This window comes from Papio anubis, chromosome 6 (assembly GCF_008728515.1).
Source record: "Papio anubis isolate 15944 chromosome 6, Panubis1.0, whole genome shotgun sequence".
NCBI classification, from domain to species: Eukaryota; Metazoa; Chordata; class Mammalia; order Primates; family Cercopithecidae; genus Papio; species Papio anubis.
In genome coordinates, this window is record NC_044981.1 from 140,570,646 (window position 1) to 140,586,231 (window position 15,586).

A 15,586-nucleotide genomic window follows, 5' to 3' on the forward strand; every position below is an offset into this window, starting at 1 on the left:
CAGGGAAGATAACTTTTCATTCAGATGAGCAAATCTTAAAGTAGTTTATGCAGAAATCTTTGGTGCAACTAAAGTAGGGAAAGTAATATAAAACAAAAAAACATTTAGAGCTAAACAAAAAGCAAAAAAAATGTTATTTCAATTTTTAAAAATCCTTTCATAATTTACAAAACAGCATTTACTCAACATCTGCCTCCCTCGACATACTAATTAAAAAACTAAATAGGAACACGAGTAAACAAGACACAAAAGCCCATGAATGCAGCAGCCAGGCATAATGTCACAAAGCCATTCAACCTCTTACCTCACCGCCTCAGGAGCTAGACATGTATAACCACTTTCATGCCTTTTGTAGAACGTCTTGATTCTATGCATATGCTTATGCAACTGTATTTTCAAATATTTTGATACTAGCAGTGAATGATTGTCTAAGTTAAACCAAGCAACACAAATTCTGATCAATGGAAAGTTGAGTTATTAGCCTATCTGTGTTGAGAAAACAAGAGAGAATTCTTAGTCTATAATGAGCTTTTCGTTTCTGTATACTTCTGAGTCTGTGCTTCTTTAACTAGGTACTCTTGGGAATACATTTGGGAATTCCAAGAAACACACATGACCACATGGTAAGTGAGAAGTCAGGATGTTGGATGTACATAGGAAGGCACCAGATTTCAGACAGAAGAAGGATGGGAGAAGATGACTGTACACCAATCACTAGAGTGTTCAATAAAGGAGGGTTTTGTTCAGGTGGCAAACCCTCAGCATTGATGATAGAAATGAGCAATGGTAGAGGCTGGTACAGCCAGAGTGCTCAAAGGAGCGAGAGTGAGTATAAGAGAGTGGAAAAATACTGTACAGGTGGCATATGGGTGCAAGAAGGGTATGTGCCCCCTCTACTACTCTGAGATTATAAAATAGAAAATAATAAACAGTCTCCAATAGAAAGGGCCTAAGGGGAAGTAAGATACCCAGGGGAGAGTCAAGCTTCAGGGCTAGGGGAAAAGGTGGAAATTAATAACATCGATTAATTTATTATTATTGAACAGTTGTTGCAGGTAGCATGATGGAATGGTTTTGAAGGAAGAATACAAAGGAGACATTGGGTCTGGGGGAAGGTAGCAAAACATATAATAAAGTTTCAACACAAAGAGAAAAAATGAGCAGATGAATTATAAAATCAGACATTTGAAACTTTTGAAAATTAGCTGTTTTTCAGGACCAACAAAATTATATGTTCCCAAACTGGTAATGTGGTAATTTAGAAAAGCTGGATGCCATGATAGGGTTATAGGAATTTTTTTTCCTTCTAGGGCTCAGGTTGTGAGTGGTAGATGTGGATCAGGGTAGCTTGGGGGAGCAGTCAGAGAGTCTGCAGTCACTTCTGTGGAACTTCTAATGGTGGGACAGCTATGAGAAAGGTAGGTTCCAAGGCAGGTGTGGGGGTGAGAAGGCACAGGATGCTATTTCAAATCAATGGGGAGGGAACCCATTATAGGACAAATAGCTGCAAAACAAGGCTGGCCATTAAATAAGAATAAGAATAAGAATAAGAATAAGATAAGATCCCCACTTTATTTCTTACTAAAATAACCGTCAAAGGATTAAAATTTAAAATAGAAACAAAAGATGTAAAAAGTACTATAAGCAAATGTAGGTGAATACTTTTACAAGTGGAAAGGCTGTCTTAAACTTCACAAACTATGTGAGAATAAATTGATAACTTTGATATTCTTAAAAAATTAAGTATCCTACAAAACAGTGCACCCTAAATCACTAATGGTAAAAAGAAAACATTTAAAATTTGCAAAATAAACATACAAAAAGTTAATATATTTATAAATAAAAAGCTCTTGCAAACAGATTGAAAAAATAGGCAAAGAATATAAAATAACAATTCATAAAAATAACTAATAATATTCTACCTCACTACCAATCAAAAAGATATAAATATAGCTATATTTTCCCACTAATTTCTAAATTTCAAATTTTTGAAACTGTATGAGTATGTTAGTAAAAGTATTATTTTGAATGTAAACTGCACAGGCTTTCTGTAAATATTTTGTGAAATATATCAACACTCTTTAAAAATTAACATCTTCTGATGCAGCAATTCTATGTCTAGAAATTTACTCAAAGGAATTAATCAAATAGGTGTTTATAATGTATCAAAATTATGAACAGAGTTATCTACTATGCTACTGTTTATAAAACTGAATTTGGTAACTTTCTGTGGCGTCACCTGAAAATTAGTTAATGGAGCCATTAAAAACTGTCATTTTTTTTTGCAATGGAAATATATACTAAGATGATTTACTAAATGTGAAACAGGGAATATGATATGATAATTTTTTGTTTTTAAAAAAGTTATGTGTATGCCAAGAATAATTTTATAGTGATTACTTCTAGTTGGTGGACAAATCAAATATAGGTAGACCTTATTTTTTTCTTAAAACTATTCTGAAATTTCTGGTTTTCATTGCACCGTATATTATCTCTAAAACATTATTTAAAAATGTTAAAGTTTAGGACTTGGTAGTATTTTAACTGGAAAACATTACTTGCCCAGAAAGTAACATGTGGAATAACTCATTATTATGTAATGATAAAGAGTTGACAAAGGGATGAGATTGAAAGAAAAAGATGTTGGAGGATATTTTCACGTCTGTAATTCTGGGTGAGGAATTTATAAGAGTAAGTACATACTGCCCTTGAAAAAGTTGAATTATACAATTAAATACTGCTAATAGCTAAAGCGATGAATTTTAATCATTTGGGTATATTTCAAACCTTTTATTTTGTTTTCTCATTTCTGAGTTAAATCAATGATTACCACAGGGTGCAGTGAAATTAGAATGCAGTCTTTCAGCAAACTAGAAAGTGTTTCATATCCTTATGATCTGAAATTTTATCTAACCAAAAACTGTTTCATTGGATACTATACATTCTTTTAAGAAATGTTATTTTCTTTAATTTGCTGTTTCTACTCATTTTTACACTGGTAATAGTAACTTTAAGAGGAAGAAATGTAGGATACAAACTGTACACCATTATTTCATTCATGTAAAAAATATCCGTACAAATGTACAAAGACTGGAAGATACCCAATATTAAAACAATTATGAATGAATGTGAGAATTAAAATTAAAAAAATTATTGGCCAAGCGCAGTGGCTCACGCCTGTAATCCCAGCACTTTGGGAGGCCGAGGCGGGCAAATCACGAGGTCAGGAGATTGAGACCATCCTGGCTAACACTGTGAAATCCCGTTTCTACTAAAAAAATACAAAAAATTAGCCAGGAGTGGTGGCGGACGCCTGTAGTCCTAGCTACTCGGGAGACTGAGGCAGGAGAATTTCGTGACGAACCCGGGAGGCGGAGCTTGCAGTGAGCCGAGATTGCACCACGGCACTCCAGCCTGGGCAACAGAGCGAGACTCTGTCTCAAAAAAATAAAATAAAATAAAATAAAAAAATAAAAAATAAAAATAAAATACTTGATGTACTTAATAAAATAAATCTTTTCAACAGTCCTTACCTAAAATAATTCTAGATATCCTTAAACAAAACCTAAACTGTTGTCATCAAACTTAATTTATATTTCAGATGAGTCATGTTAAGACAAAAACCTACAAAAAGAAAACAAATCAACTGACAATAGACCAATAATAATTATTGAAAGAAAATATGAAAAGTTTTCATCAAGTTGGGATAAATTAAAATACCTTATTAAAGAGTTGGTAAAAATAAATATCTATGAGTAAAAACAATGCTTTGTTTCCTCCAATATTGGAATACTGAAGGATTTATTTTTCCTTTCAAAGCATTCAAACCTGGAAGCTAAAATAGGAACTTCTCAGAGTTGAAACACACTATGCTAGGTTTTACTTGAAGCTTAATACTCTTTGGCAAAAGTCCACAAGCACCTCAGGTTGCTGACCCAGATCTACCATGCCAGAAAAGTATTCCTCACTTCCCCTAAAAACTTTCTCCACAACTCCCCGAGGGAAATGAATAAAAACTGCTTCCCTCAACCCTCTATTTCCACATGGTTGAATCCATAAGGTAAAAATAAATGAAAAACCTGAAACGACCTGTTTTATTTCAGAGGCGTAGGACTTTGACCACAGTAGGTAATACATACTGTAGATGCAATACCTATTAACCTGTTGCCTCTTTGCAGCCATATTTACAAGCGATACTGAGGATGAGACCTGAGTGTGTGCTCAGCCAGTGGCTAAGGAAGTCCAATATAAGTGAGTTAGCTGGCCATTTTTACTGAGATCAAATTAGAAGGGTAGAAAGCCTGTAGATTTAAGAAATAAGCATCAATCAAAAATGGCTTTTAATCTCAGTTCTGCCACTTTCTATTAAATGACTGAATAGATACTCTCTTTGCCTATTCACCTTAAAAAATAGAGCAGTAACACCAACTTCACAGATTGGAGAACAAATAAAATTTGTGAAAATGTGCTGCAAATTACTGTTTATTGATCAATCTGCCAGACTCCAACCCTAGGGGTCTGGCGGATTGCTCAATAAACAGTAGTTTCCTTTCTCTTAACATATACAGTTATTTCCATAGAAAGGAAAAATAACTACTCACCCTTAAAAACATCTCAAACTTCTATTACAGATTGGAAACATTGTATGTTCAAGGTCTCCAGTTTTGTCCTTAACCCAATCCCCTTTATTGGAAAGCAGCTCCATGAACTATCTTTTCTATACTTATAGCCTCTCCCACACTAATGACTCCTAAAGAGAGGACAAAGGCTTTACTTTAAATATTAAACAAAAATTAATCGGACACTGTGTCGTGATTCCCTGCACACCCAAATTTCTCCTCCATCTTTCACCTATAATCCTGGGATGACTACTGGACACTGACTAATCCTATCTCCTTGCTTTTCATTCTCTTCTCACGCAGCACAGTCTGGGTTCAGCCTTCCAATCCTAAAGCCATTACTCTTACTTTCTACTTGTCAAAACAAAAGTCCCTTCAACCCTTCTCCTATTATGCCCTTTAATGACTATGACTTGTTGATCATGCCACACATTTTGAAGCTTTGCATACCCTCGTCGCTATGACAATACCCTTTCCTGCTTCTCCTCTTGGGCTGGGACTGGAACTCATTTCCCAGGATTCAATTTTCTCCCATTTTCCTTCTGATTCCACGTGCTTCCCATAGGAGATCTCGTCATTATATTTACCCACTGCATGCCAATGTCAACTCAATCTGCATCTTCTGAGCTTGTTATACAACAGTTTATTGGATATCTTTATCCTGGATGTTATCTTTTACTCATACCCACTGTATTAGTTTGATAGAGCTGCTGTAACAAATTACCACAGACTGAGTGACTTACAACAGAAATTTATTTTCACACAGTTCAGAATGGCAGCAATCCAATCAACTGTCAGTCGGGTTGGTTTGTTTTTGTGGAATCAGAGGGAAAATCTGTTTTATGCCTCTCTCTTAGCTTCTAGTGGTTGCCAGCAAACCTTGGCATCCCTTGGTTTACAGTTGCATAACTTCAATCTCTCCCAGCATGGTCATGTTGTCTACCCTCTATGTGTCTTTCTCTTTGTGTCTCTTGCCTCCTCTTATAAGGAAAACAGTCATATTGGGTTAAAAGCCTGCCTTGCTCAAGCATGACCTCATCCTAACTAATTGCATATGTAGTGATCCTATTTCCAAATAAGGTCACATCCTGAGATTCTAGGAAGAACATGAATTTTGGGGAGACATTATCCAATCAGTACACCCATGAAGTCTGCCCCATTCTTAAATCCGCATGTTTGTAAATTATGCTAGCTCTCACTTCAAGCCAAGAATCTGAGAAGCACTCTTCATTCTCATGTCTCCTTAACTTCATATCACAGCTCCTATCAAACCAAATTATTTTCATCTCCTAATATTTCTAGAATCTGAATACTTTTCCTCATCCCTAATTCTGCTGCCCTGACTCATTCAGCATCTCTTGCTTTGCCTACTACAGCAGTCCTTCCAATAGCCTTCAAATGAAACCTCCTCAGGATTACAACAGGATATACATATGCACAGCTTCATGGCATGTTAGAAGTCTTTCTAACATACATACACGGCATGCTAGAAAGACATATTTTAAATTTTTTTTTTTCTTTTCACTACTGCGAAAAGTTCTGCTACTTCACTGCAATACACAGAATTATCACAGACACCCTTCTTCAAGGATGATGGAACTGAAAGGCAGAGTAGTTTCTGTGGAAGCCCTGGCCTTTATAAATTTTGGCTTGATAGACTTTTTGCAAACCCTTGGAGTGTAACAAAATCCACCATACCTGTAATCTGGCTTGTTATTAGATTTCAAGGCCTTTTGGGAAAAGTCAGAAAAGTAGGGCTTATTTCAGCATTTTAAGATTTAATATTATACCTGCCTCCAGAAGCTCCATGATAGAGGTATTTATTCTCATTTTAAAATGTAAACAAATATAATAAACTAATGTAATACACTAATGTAATTGCATGACTCGTAAGCCCTCTTTACACATACATGCACATACACATACACACCCACTGATTTTAAGATTTTCTGATTTTAAGAATTTTAAGAATCGCGTTTTCTTCTTCTGAGATGTATTAGCTCAATGCATAAAATTTAATCTAGATGTAAATTATTTTGTGACCATTAAAATATAATACTTGAGAGGACTACCTAATTATTTCCCATCTTCCATGGTTTTATTCCTGTAGCTATCACACTGGACCTCAGTTCCCCTTTAATTTATTCAAAAAAAAATTAAAGCCTACAGTTAATCATGCTTACTCCCATAACCCCATGGGGATGAGAACACTTTCAACAGCATAACCGATAAGAGTACTTAGAAGAAAGCAGGGACTGCAGGAAGGGAGTCCGGGAGGTACAGGAAGGCATCCAGCTCCATTCATATTGCCTGTAGATGCTTCTGTTGCTGCTTCTTCAATTACATTAAAACTGTCTTGGCTGCAGACCACATTGTCTTAAAGCATCTCCATTTCCTTGGCCCTCTTTCCAATCTGAGAAATCCTGCTTCTAATAGATCCAGGATTCTAGGTGAGAGTACCTCTTCCCGTTCAGGAAATTACGCAAATTTGGATTGTTTCATTTTCATCTAAATGTCTCTGAACTCTCTTCTGCAACCAAGCACCCAACTCGTGGGCAATATCACATTTTTCCAACTAGGAGTGACTGAAGGACACAAATCCTCTCTCCTCTGGGCATATGATACTGCTATTTGCCGTTTGACAGCTAGAATAAAAAGTGTATCTCACTTCAGTAAAAAGTAGAATATCCATTTGATTTCTCAAAAGCAGCTGCATTTTTTTTTTTTTTTTTAATGGAGTCTTGCTCTGTCTCCAGGTTGGAGTGTAATGGTGCCATCTTGGCTCACTGCAACCTCTGCCTCCTGAGTTCAGGCAATTCTCCTGATTCAGCCTCCTGAGTAGCTGGGACTACAAGTGTGCACCACCACAGCCAACTAATTTTTGTATTTTTAGAGAGACAGGGTTTCACCATGTTGGCCAGAATGGTCTTTATCTCTTGACCTTGTTATCGGCCCACCTCAGCCTCCCAAAGTGCTGGGATTACAGACTTGAGCTACCAAGCTTGACCAAAATCAGTTGTACTTCTAATAAAAATAAAAAATAATAACCACCTTTGATTTTATGGGGATGTTCAAGTGCTTAACCTAGATTCTTTTCATGTAATGTCACTACCTGGTAATGACTTTTTAAAAGTAATACAACATATGAAAATGTCTGAAACCAACAGGATTTAGAGGAACATGTACTAATGGGGGAAGTTTTAAAACAGGAAAACCGGAGCCCTGGCCTAATATGTGATTTTCGTATATGTAAATCACTTATTCTTGGGCCTTAGATCCCTATATCTACAAATAGAATATGCTTAACTATTATTTAAAATAAGTATATGGAATTATGATTAATAATGCTTATCAAAAGATGTATAGTTTATTTTTGATGTTGAGAAAAGAATAATTTTGTTTTTTCTAAGTCAATTAAAATTTTGCATTGAAGAAATGGAAAACCACTGAATTTACTGTTAAGTCATTCAGAGCTGGCTGAGTCTCAACACTTAAAACACAATTTTCAAACTGCATTCTTTCTCATTTTCAATGGACATTGATGAAAATCTACTTGATTAAGCCTGACTCACGCTCATTTAGCATTAAAAAATACTAGACAAGAAATAACTCATTTCTGAGAAATATTGCGATAATTTTTTCAAAAGTGTTTGCTGTACCTCAGCTCTAAATTTGAAGAGAAGCAATGTTTCCTCTCCCAAGCCTCTCTCTACATACATATAACATCATATATGATTCAGTAAGAAACATTTATTTTTCGAGGATATTTTACATTTTATATATATATAACTTCTACAACAATTACTCTACGGTATTCTTTAAAAGTTAGACACAAGTTTGTCATACAACCCATCGATTTCGCTGCTAAGCATACCCAAGGGAAATGAAAATGGGTACTCACAAACACTTGAATGCAAATGCTCTCAGCAGCGTGACTCATAATATTCCCATATTGGAAACAACCCAAATGTCCATCCACTAGTAAACTGACAAAATGTGGTATATCCATACGATGGAAAACTATTCAGCAATAAGAAGAAATGAAATACTGATACATGCCACAACATAGTTGAACCCCAAAAACATTATGCTAAGTAAGAGAAGCCATAAACAAAAGAGCATATAGTATATCATTCCATTTATATAAAATGTTCAGAAAAGGCAAATCTATAGAGACTGAAAGTAGACTAATGGTTGCCTGGGGATGGGAGTGGGAACAAAGACATAATGGATGTAAGGAATCTTACCAAGTGAGTAAACTGTTCTAAAACCAGATATGGTAATGGTTTTACAATTTTGGAATGTTCTAAAACCAGATATGGTAATTGTTTTACAACTTTTAGAAAATTTACAAATTTTCTAAAACTCACTGAAATATAATTTCTAAATATTATTCACCCTTAAAGGGTGAACTTTATAATATGTAAATTATATCTCAATAAAGTTGTAAAAAAATGCTATAATGCAAACTGCATAAGAATTTAAATAATTGTAAGCACTGTGAGGAAAATTAAATTGATCCATCATTGATCTAAACAATATGTTTACAATCGACTAAAGAGGAGGAAAAACTCTTTAACAAAAATGAAATTTGACACATTTAAAAATATTCTGCATAATGTGGTCCATTAGTCTTTGATATTTTATTGAAGAAAGTTGTGGTAAAGATAAGATTGAAAAGTCCATTACTAAAAACATTTTCCAAAAGATTTCCTTTCCAAAACTATACTTTCCTTCAAAATCGAATCCTTTTAACGTCCAGAACTCCTTTTTAGCAAATGATCTCTTGAGATGATGACACTAGGGGGGCACTGACCAGCACCTGGCACACTAACAGGATACAAGGTTTATAAACTGCTGGTTTAACCAACCTTGATCCATAACCTACCCCATTTTCTGTGAGCATTATGCTCATCAGTTCTCATTTTAATAATCCAAATGCTGAGCTTTCTAAATATTAAATCCCAGGAGGATTTTTCTTTTTTGAATGTGTGACAATGTCAGTAAGAAGGAAGGCATCTTGTGAAGAGATAAAGTGGACGGATGAATTTTGAAATCTATCTGTACATGAAGAGAAATGAAATACTAGCAGTACTTCTAATCAAATACCTTTCAGTATGCAAACCATTGACAAAAGAGTTTTGTTTTTGTAATTTTTTTTCTAGGTGAACGTTTAAGTGGTCATCCGCCTCAAATCTCCACTTTCCAGTCCTGCCCAGACTCCAACTAATAACACTACCACCTGCAGGGTGTTTTGTTGTTTGTTGTTTGTTTTAGTGCCTCCCACATGCCTAGCTCACGCATGCACTTTTCTAAAGGATCTGAGTTCCCTTGGCTGCGTTCCCCGGGGGAGCTCTACCAAGACCGGTCTGACCTGGCCCTCTGAGCTCCCTCTGAAGGGACCTGCTGCAAGGCAGGGTCATTTGCCTCCGGAAGGCACCTTCAGGAATTTCCCCAAGGGGCTGAGCAGCACTAGCATCAGCACCAGCCGGGACGCAGGCTCTCCGCTCCCTCAGCCCCGCGACTACCTGGCACTCGTGTCCCTCCCCGCGGCCTGCCGGGGTCCTAGCAGCAGGGAAAATCCAATAGCTACGGGGAACCCTTGAGTTTACTCGGTTTACCCACCTCCATATTTTATCCAAAGAATGGACGTAGGCCAGTGAGGTGAGGTGACTTGGCTAAAGCCACACAGCCGGACGCTGGCCGAGCGGGTTAGAACTCGGGTGTCTGCTAACCCCGCGGCCGCTCGCAACTACCTGGGGCTTGGGAAGCACCGCCCAGGGAAAAGACTTGGCATTGCTGGGGCGAGAGGCGAAAGGCTCAGCGACTTGTGACAGGAGGTCATCAATGACCTCCTGCAGGGCAGAGTGGGCAAAAGGCAGGTGACAGACCTCCCACGTCAAGCCTGTTGACGTGAGCGTCCTTTTCACTCTCTGAGTACCCTGGCTTGTGAGTTAAACGATGGGGTCGGGTCGCCCAAGCAAAAGAGGCATCTGCTTTGAACTCCCCCCATACTTGTGCCGGCAGGGCAGAAAATGGGAAAGTTGCACTTACCACATCTTCCCTGGGTCAGCCTCCCTCGACTCCCCAAGTCCCTCCCCTCCCTCCTCGCACAGCGACACCCACTCACGCGCCAGCTCCACCAGGTACGTACCAGCCGAGAGCGCAGCTGCCCGCCCTGCCGTTGCCCTGGCCCTCGCGTTCGCCCAGCGCTCTGCGGCCCGGAGCTGCGACTCGGAGCTGCGACTCGGGTTCTAGCTCTCTGCAGCCGCTACGGTCCCGGGGATGCAGTCGCGTCTGAGCTACTGGGCTGGGGCGCAGCCAGGCGGTGGCAGCTACTAGGGGGCGGAGGGAGCGGCCGCCGCGTCCCGCCCCCAGGCTACGAGCGCGGCTCCCCAGGCGGTGTCCGGCTCTCCGTGCAAACTCGGCCACCGCGGCACTCCCCGGGGCACGTGCCACGGTGGCTCTTTTCTGCTGGCAGCCTGGGGCGAGCTCTTTTTTCTACTTGCGCGTTAACCACCAACTAATTATCGGTGATCGTCACACAACCCGCGTCCTCATCGCTCGCCACTCCTAGTTCCCTTGGGCGATCGTGAGGTTCTGCTAAGATTTCTGTGACGTGACTGCGGGAATTTCAATTCCCTTCCTGCTTTCTGACGTCGCATCGTGTTTTCTGTCCCGCCGGTTGTACGCGCCCCGAGCAGGGTTTGTGCTCCAGGTGCCATCAAGATTGCCCTTTGATCTAATGTTGGCTGTACGGAGAAGGCAGGAAGGTACACAGGCTTCTTATCTACGCCCCGAATCTGGGTCTTCGAGTTTTTTTTAACAGATTGGGAAGCAATATGCAATGGAAACAACTTTTTGTGCAATAAAAGCAGAAAATAATGTATATCAAGTTTCACTTTCAGGTTCTCACTAAGAAAAATAAAGTCGTTACTACTAAGGTCTCCTTGTGCTTTTTAAAAGCCGTATTACATGGACGACAATGCTGCTGATAAAATTAATTCCTCTGCTTCTTGAGAAAGTGGTTTCTCACTGAAGTCTTAAAATCTCCTCTGGTTTCTCGAAACCCTTAATTAGTACTCAAAGTCTTCTCTAATCTCTAGTCTTTACTAATTTGTTCATTCATACTATGCTCTGACTTGCCACCCAAAGCCTATGACATCTGCCAATGACCACTTCCAAATTCCCTTTTTAGGCAAAAGCCTAAATATGGAAACATGAAAATAAAATCAGACAAATATTTTATTCAGTGTGTGCTAATGGCAGTACAATTAAGCTCTTTATTCAATATTCATACCTCCACAATATAGTAATAATTTTCTCTATTTTCAGATAGTAAACTGAGGCTCAGCAAGGTTAGATACTTCGAACAAGTATAAATAACTGAGAAGATTCCAAATCAATTTTGAACTTAGGTCTTTCTGCCTTCAAGATTGATTGACTTCCTTAAATTATACTCTGTTAATAAAGCTTGTGATTTTTCTAAATTGTGATGTAGGCACATTTTGTTTTTTATTAGGTTAGTGCAAAAGTAATTGCAAAAAAGTACTTGCAAAAACTGTAGTTACTTCTGCCCCAGCCTAATAAAAACATAGTTACTTGTGTGGTTACACAAGCATTAATCAAAGAGATTGAGAGTTATTTATATCATTAGTGTAACTTTAAAACTTATTATTTGGCATATTTCTAAGGCCTGTTATTATTGTATTATATAATAACATATACTTTTATTATCTAGGGCAAATGATTCTAATGTTTATTTATTTTAGAGGTACTATGACGGAGAGTGATACTAAAATGTTTGAACTTACGAATTATGGTATCATGATTGGATTTTTATGATCCTGAGAGTGTATTTCCTACACTTGAAAAATTTGCTTTGTAAAATCTGTATTTTGGGATCAATGTGATAAAACCACTAGACCTCACTGCTAAGCTTTTAACCTACGTATGAAATCATCAGAACCACTGGCATGTATGGCCCGGGAAGGCCACACCCTCAACACCTAGAATAGTACCTTCACAAAGTAGGTACTTCACAGGCAGTTTTGAAATGAATAAATATTAACCTTGTTTCCACACTTAAGACCAAATAATGACTTATAAGAACACTATTTATAGAATGCTTTTGTCTATTTAGATTTAAAATTTTTGATGGCCTCTCATTTCTACTAGGAAAGTAAGAATATGTGGAAGGTTTGCCGTAGTTGCTTTTGGGAATGCTAGACAGAACCTGACCATAAGTGCAAAGAGGAGTTTTTGAGTCCAAGAATTGGTGGTAGCAGCAATTCCACACAATCATGTGAATTGTGAATTGTGTCAAATACATGACTTTAAATGCAGAACGTTTAATGCAGCTTTGGAATTGTGCCAAGTGAAGTGATGAAAAGACAAGGAGCAAGCTTGGGTACTATTTTTAAAAAGTGTTTTAAGGTGAACCAGACTAAATAGGAAAATAAGTGAGGACAAAGAAGGGAGAAGAAGGAGGAGTCCAAGTACAAATCCACATCAAATGAGAGAGATAGGAAGATAAGTTGTAGTCAGGAAGTGGGATTGTTTTCTTTGAAGTTTTGGAAGTACAAAGATAGGTAGTTTGTGGAGGAGCTAAGGGTGGGGTTGGCTAACATAGAGTGAAGATCAAGACATTAGGGACTAAGATATTGAAGAAACTATATGGACATTGAAGCCACCAATAGTAATATCAGAATAAAAAAAGGAGTGAATCTGATAACAAATACTTCCATGAATGTAGTGGACTGATCCAGAACTGAGAGGATGACTATGCAAAGTTGGGGCAGAAGGTGCATACCCAGGGAGAAAAAGCCTAAGTAGATCAAGGACTGGTAAAAGAGACAACTAAGACTTCAGAAGCAATACTGGGGCGCTACAAAGATTCCAACATTGCCCCTGTGACCCTAGAATGTGAAATAATGAACAGTCTACATAAAAGGGACATCTAGGGGAAATTATTCTTAGAAGAAAGCTTATTTCCTACTTAATGCCAGAAAATGGAGAAAGCATGGTGTGAATAGTTTATGAGGGTGGTGGTATTTTTCAATATTAAATGAGGATTTTACAAGGTCAGAGGAGTTAAGAGGTGGGAGGTAGGGCTGGCTTCATGAGTCTACTACCTGTTCAGTCGAGCAGGGATCTACGTGTTGTTTGTTTTTGAGACAGGGTCTGACTCTGTCGCCCAGGCTGGAGTGCAGGGCCCAATCTCTGCTCACTCCAGACTCATCCCCCAGGATCAAGCAATCCTCCCACCTTAGCCTCCAGAGTAGCTGGGACTATGAGCACACATCACCATACCTGGCTAACTTTTGTGTTTTTTTGTAGAGAGGGAGTTTTTCTATGTTGGCCAGGCTGGCCTCGAACTCCTGGGCTCAAGCGATCCACCTGCCTTGGCCTTCCACAGTGTTTGGATTACAGACATAAGCCACAAGCCTTGCTCAGGATCTACTTTTAAGAAGGCCCCATGCAATGTTTAATACTCTCCTGTCCCTGCCTTGAAATATATATATATATATATATATATATATATATATTTTTTTTTTTTTTTTAACCAAGGGGACTTGCATTTTCATCTTTCATTGAGCCCGGCACATTATGTAACCAATGCTGTGTGGAAGAAAGGAGAAATTCTCACATGGGTGAAACAAGAATCAGTATTTACCTTCTGAGGATTAAAGTTTGGGAAAGACTAAACGCTGAAGTTTGTATTTTGAGGGGAGACCAAGAGTTGCAGGGAGAAGGATGTGGCTGCAAGGTTTCAAGTGAGATCTAGTTTTCATGTCTCTTTAGGGCTCGGCTGGCTGACACTTGGGCAGAAGAAGTGGACAGTAGTTACCATCAGCCCAGGCCGTGTTTTCATTTGCTAGTGGATTAGTTTTTTTAGGGTTGACATTAAAAATTACTACAAATTTGCTGACCTATGCCAGAAGGAATTTATTCTCTTACAGTTCTGGACGCCAGAAGTCTGAAGTCAAAGTGTTGGCAGGGTAACACTTCCTGTGAAGACTCACGGGAGAATCCTCTTTTGTCTCTTCTAGCTTTTTGTTTTTTTTAAACAGAATCTCACTCTGTTGCCCAGCCTGGAGTGCAATGGCGCGATCTCAGCTCACTGCAACCTCTGCCTCCTGGGTTCAAGCGATTCCCCTTCCTCAGCCTCCTGAGTAGCAGGGATTACAGGCACGTGCCACCACACTCAGCTAATTTTTGTATTAGAGACGGGATTTCACCATGTTGGCCAGACTGGTCTTGGACTCCTGACCTCAGGTGATCCGCCTGCCTCAGCCTCCCAAAGTGCTGGGATTACGGGTATGGGCCACCATGCCCAGCCCTCTTCGAGCTTTTAATGGCCACAGGTAATCCTTGATTGTCTTTGGCTTATAGCTACATAACTCCAATCTCTGCATCCATCTTCACATCTTCCCTGTGTTTCTTCTCTACTGTCGGCATTGGTATTCTCCTGCTCTTATAAGGACACTGTCACTGGATTTGGGGTCCACCCAATTCATCCAGGATGATCTCCTCTGGAAATCCTTACCTTAATTGAATCTTTGAAGATCTTTTTTCCGAAGAAAGTCACATTCACAGGTACCAGAGGTTAGGTCATGGACATGTCTTTTTAGAGACCACCATTCAGTCCGCTGTAGCCAAGTCTATGGAGGCCAGAGGAATAGCAAGACTGGATGACACTGGCATGATAGCTCTTCATGTCTATTTGGCAAACATAACTACAATAATATGAACCTTATCGATGTTTCTAAAGCTTTCAAACTACGACATTTAACACATATGAAAATCAGAAGATTAGAGATGCCTAGAGTCTTTACACCCCTGAGAGTAGCTATCTGTCTTGGGTACAAAAAGCACTGAGAAGTCATGTACCTGGGACAGTGAGAAGTGTGGTTACAAAGAACTGAGGAAGTTGGATTCTCCACTCCTCCTCTTGGAAAAAAAGA

General features: G+C 38.9%; 1 protein-coding gene across 9 annotated transcripts in view; it reads right to left on the reverse strand.

Annotated features, from left to right (window-relative positions):
* PKIB (cAMP-dependent protein kinase inhibitor beta) overlaps positions 1 to 11,217 on the reverse strand; it is a 114,976-nt gene extending 103,759 nt beyond the window's left edge. For 3 of the 9 annotated variants that reach the window (XM_009206187.4, XM_009206182.4, XM_009206183.4), the window contains exon 1: positions 10,774 to 11,214. Coding sequence is in view for 2 of the 9 variants with exons in the window: in XM_017958361.3 (XP_017813850.2) it covers positions 10,245 to 10,250 (6 nt within the window). In the remaining 7 variants the exon portion in view is untranslated. Of the gene's footprint in view, positions 1 to 10,244; positions 10,328 to 10,673; positions 10,733 to 10,773 lie in introns of those variants that run through there. The other 6 variants (XM_009206184.4, XM_009206186.4, XM_031667460.1 and 3 more) reach the window with 5 other exon arrangements.
* Between the last annotated feature and the right edge of the window lie 4,369 nt (positions 11,218 to 15,586).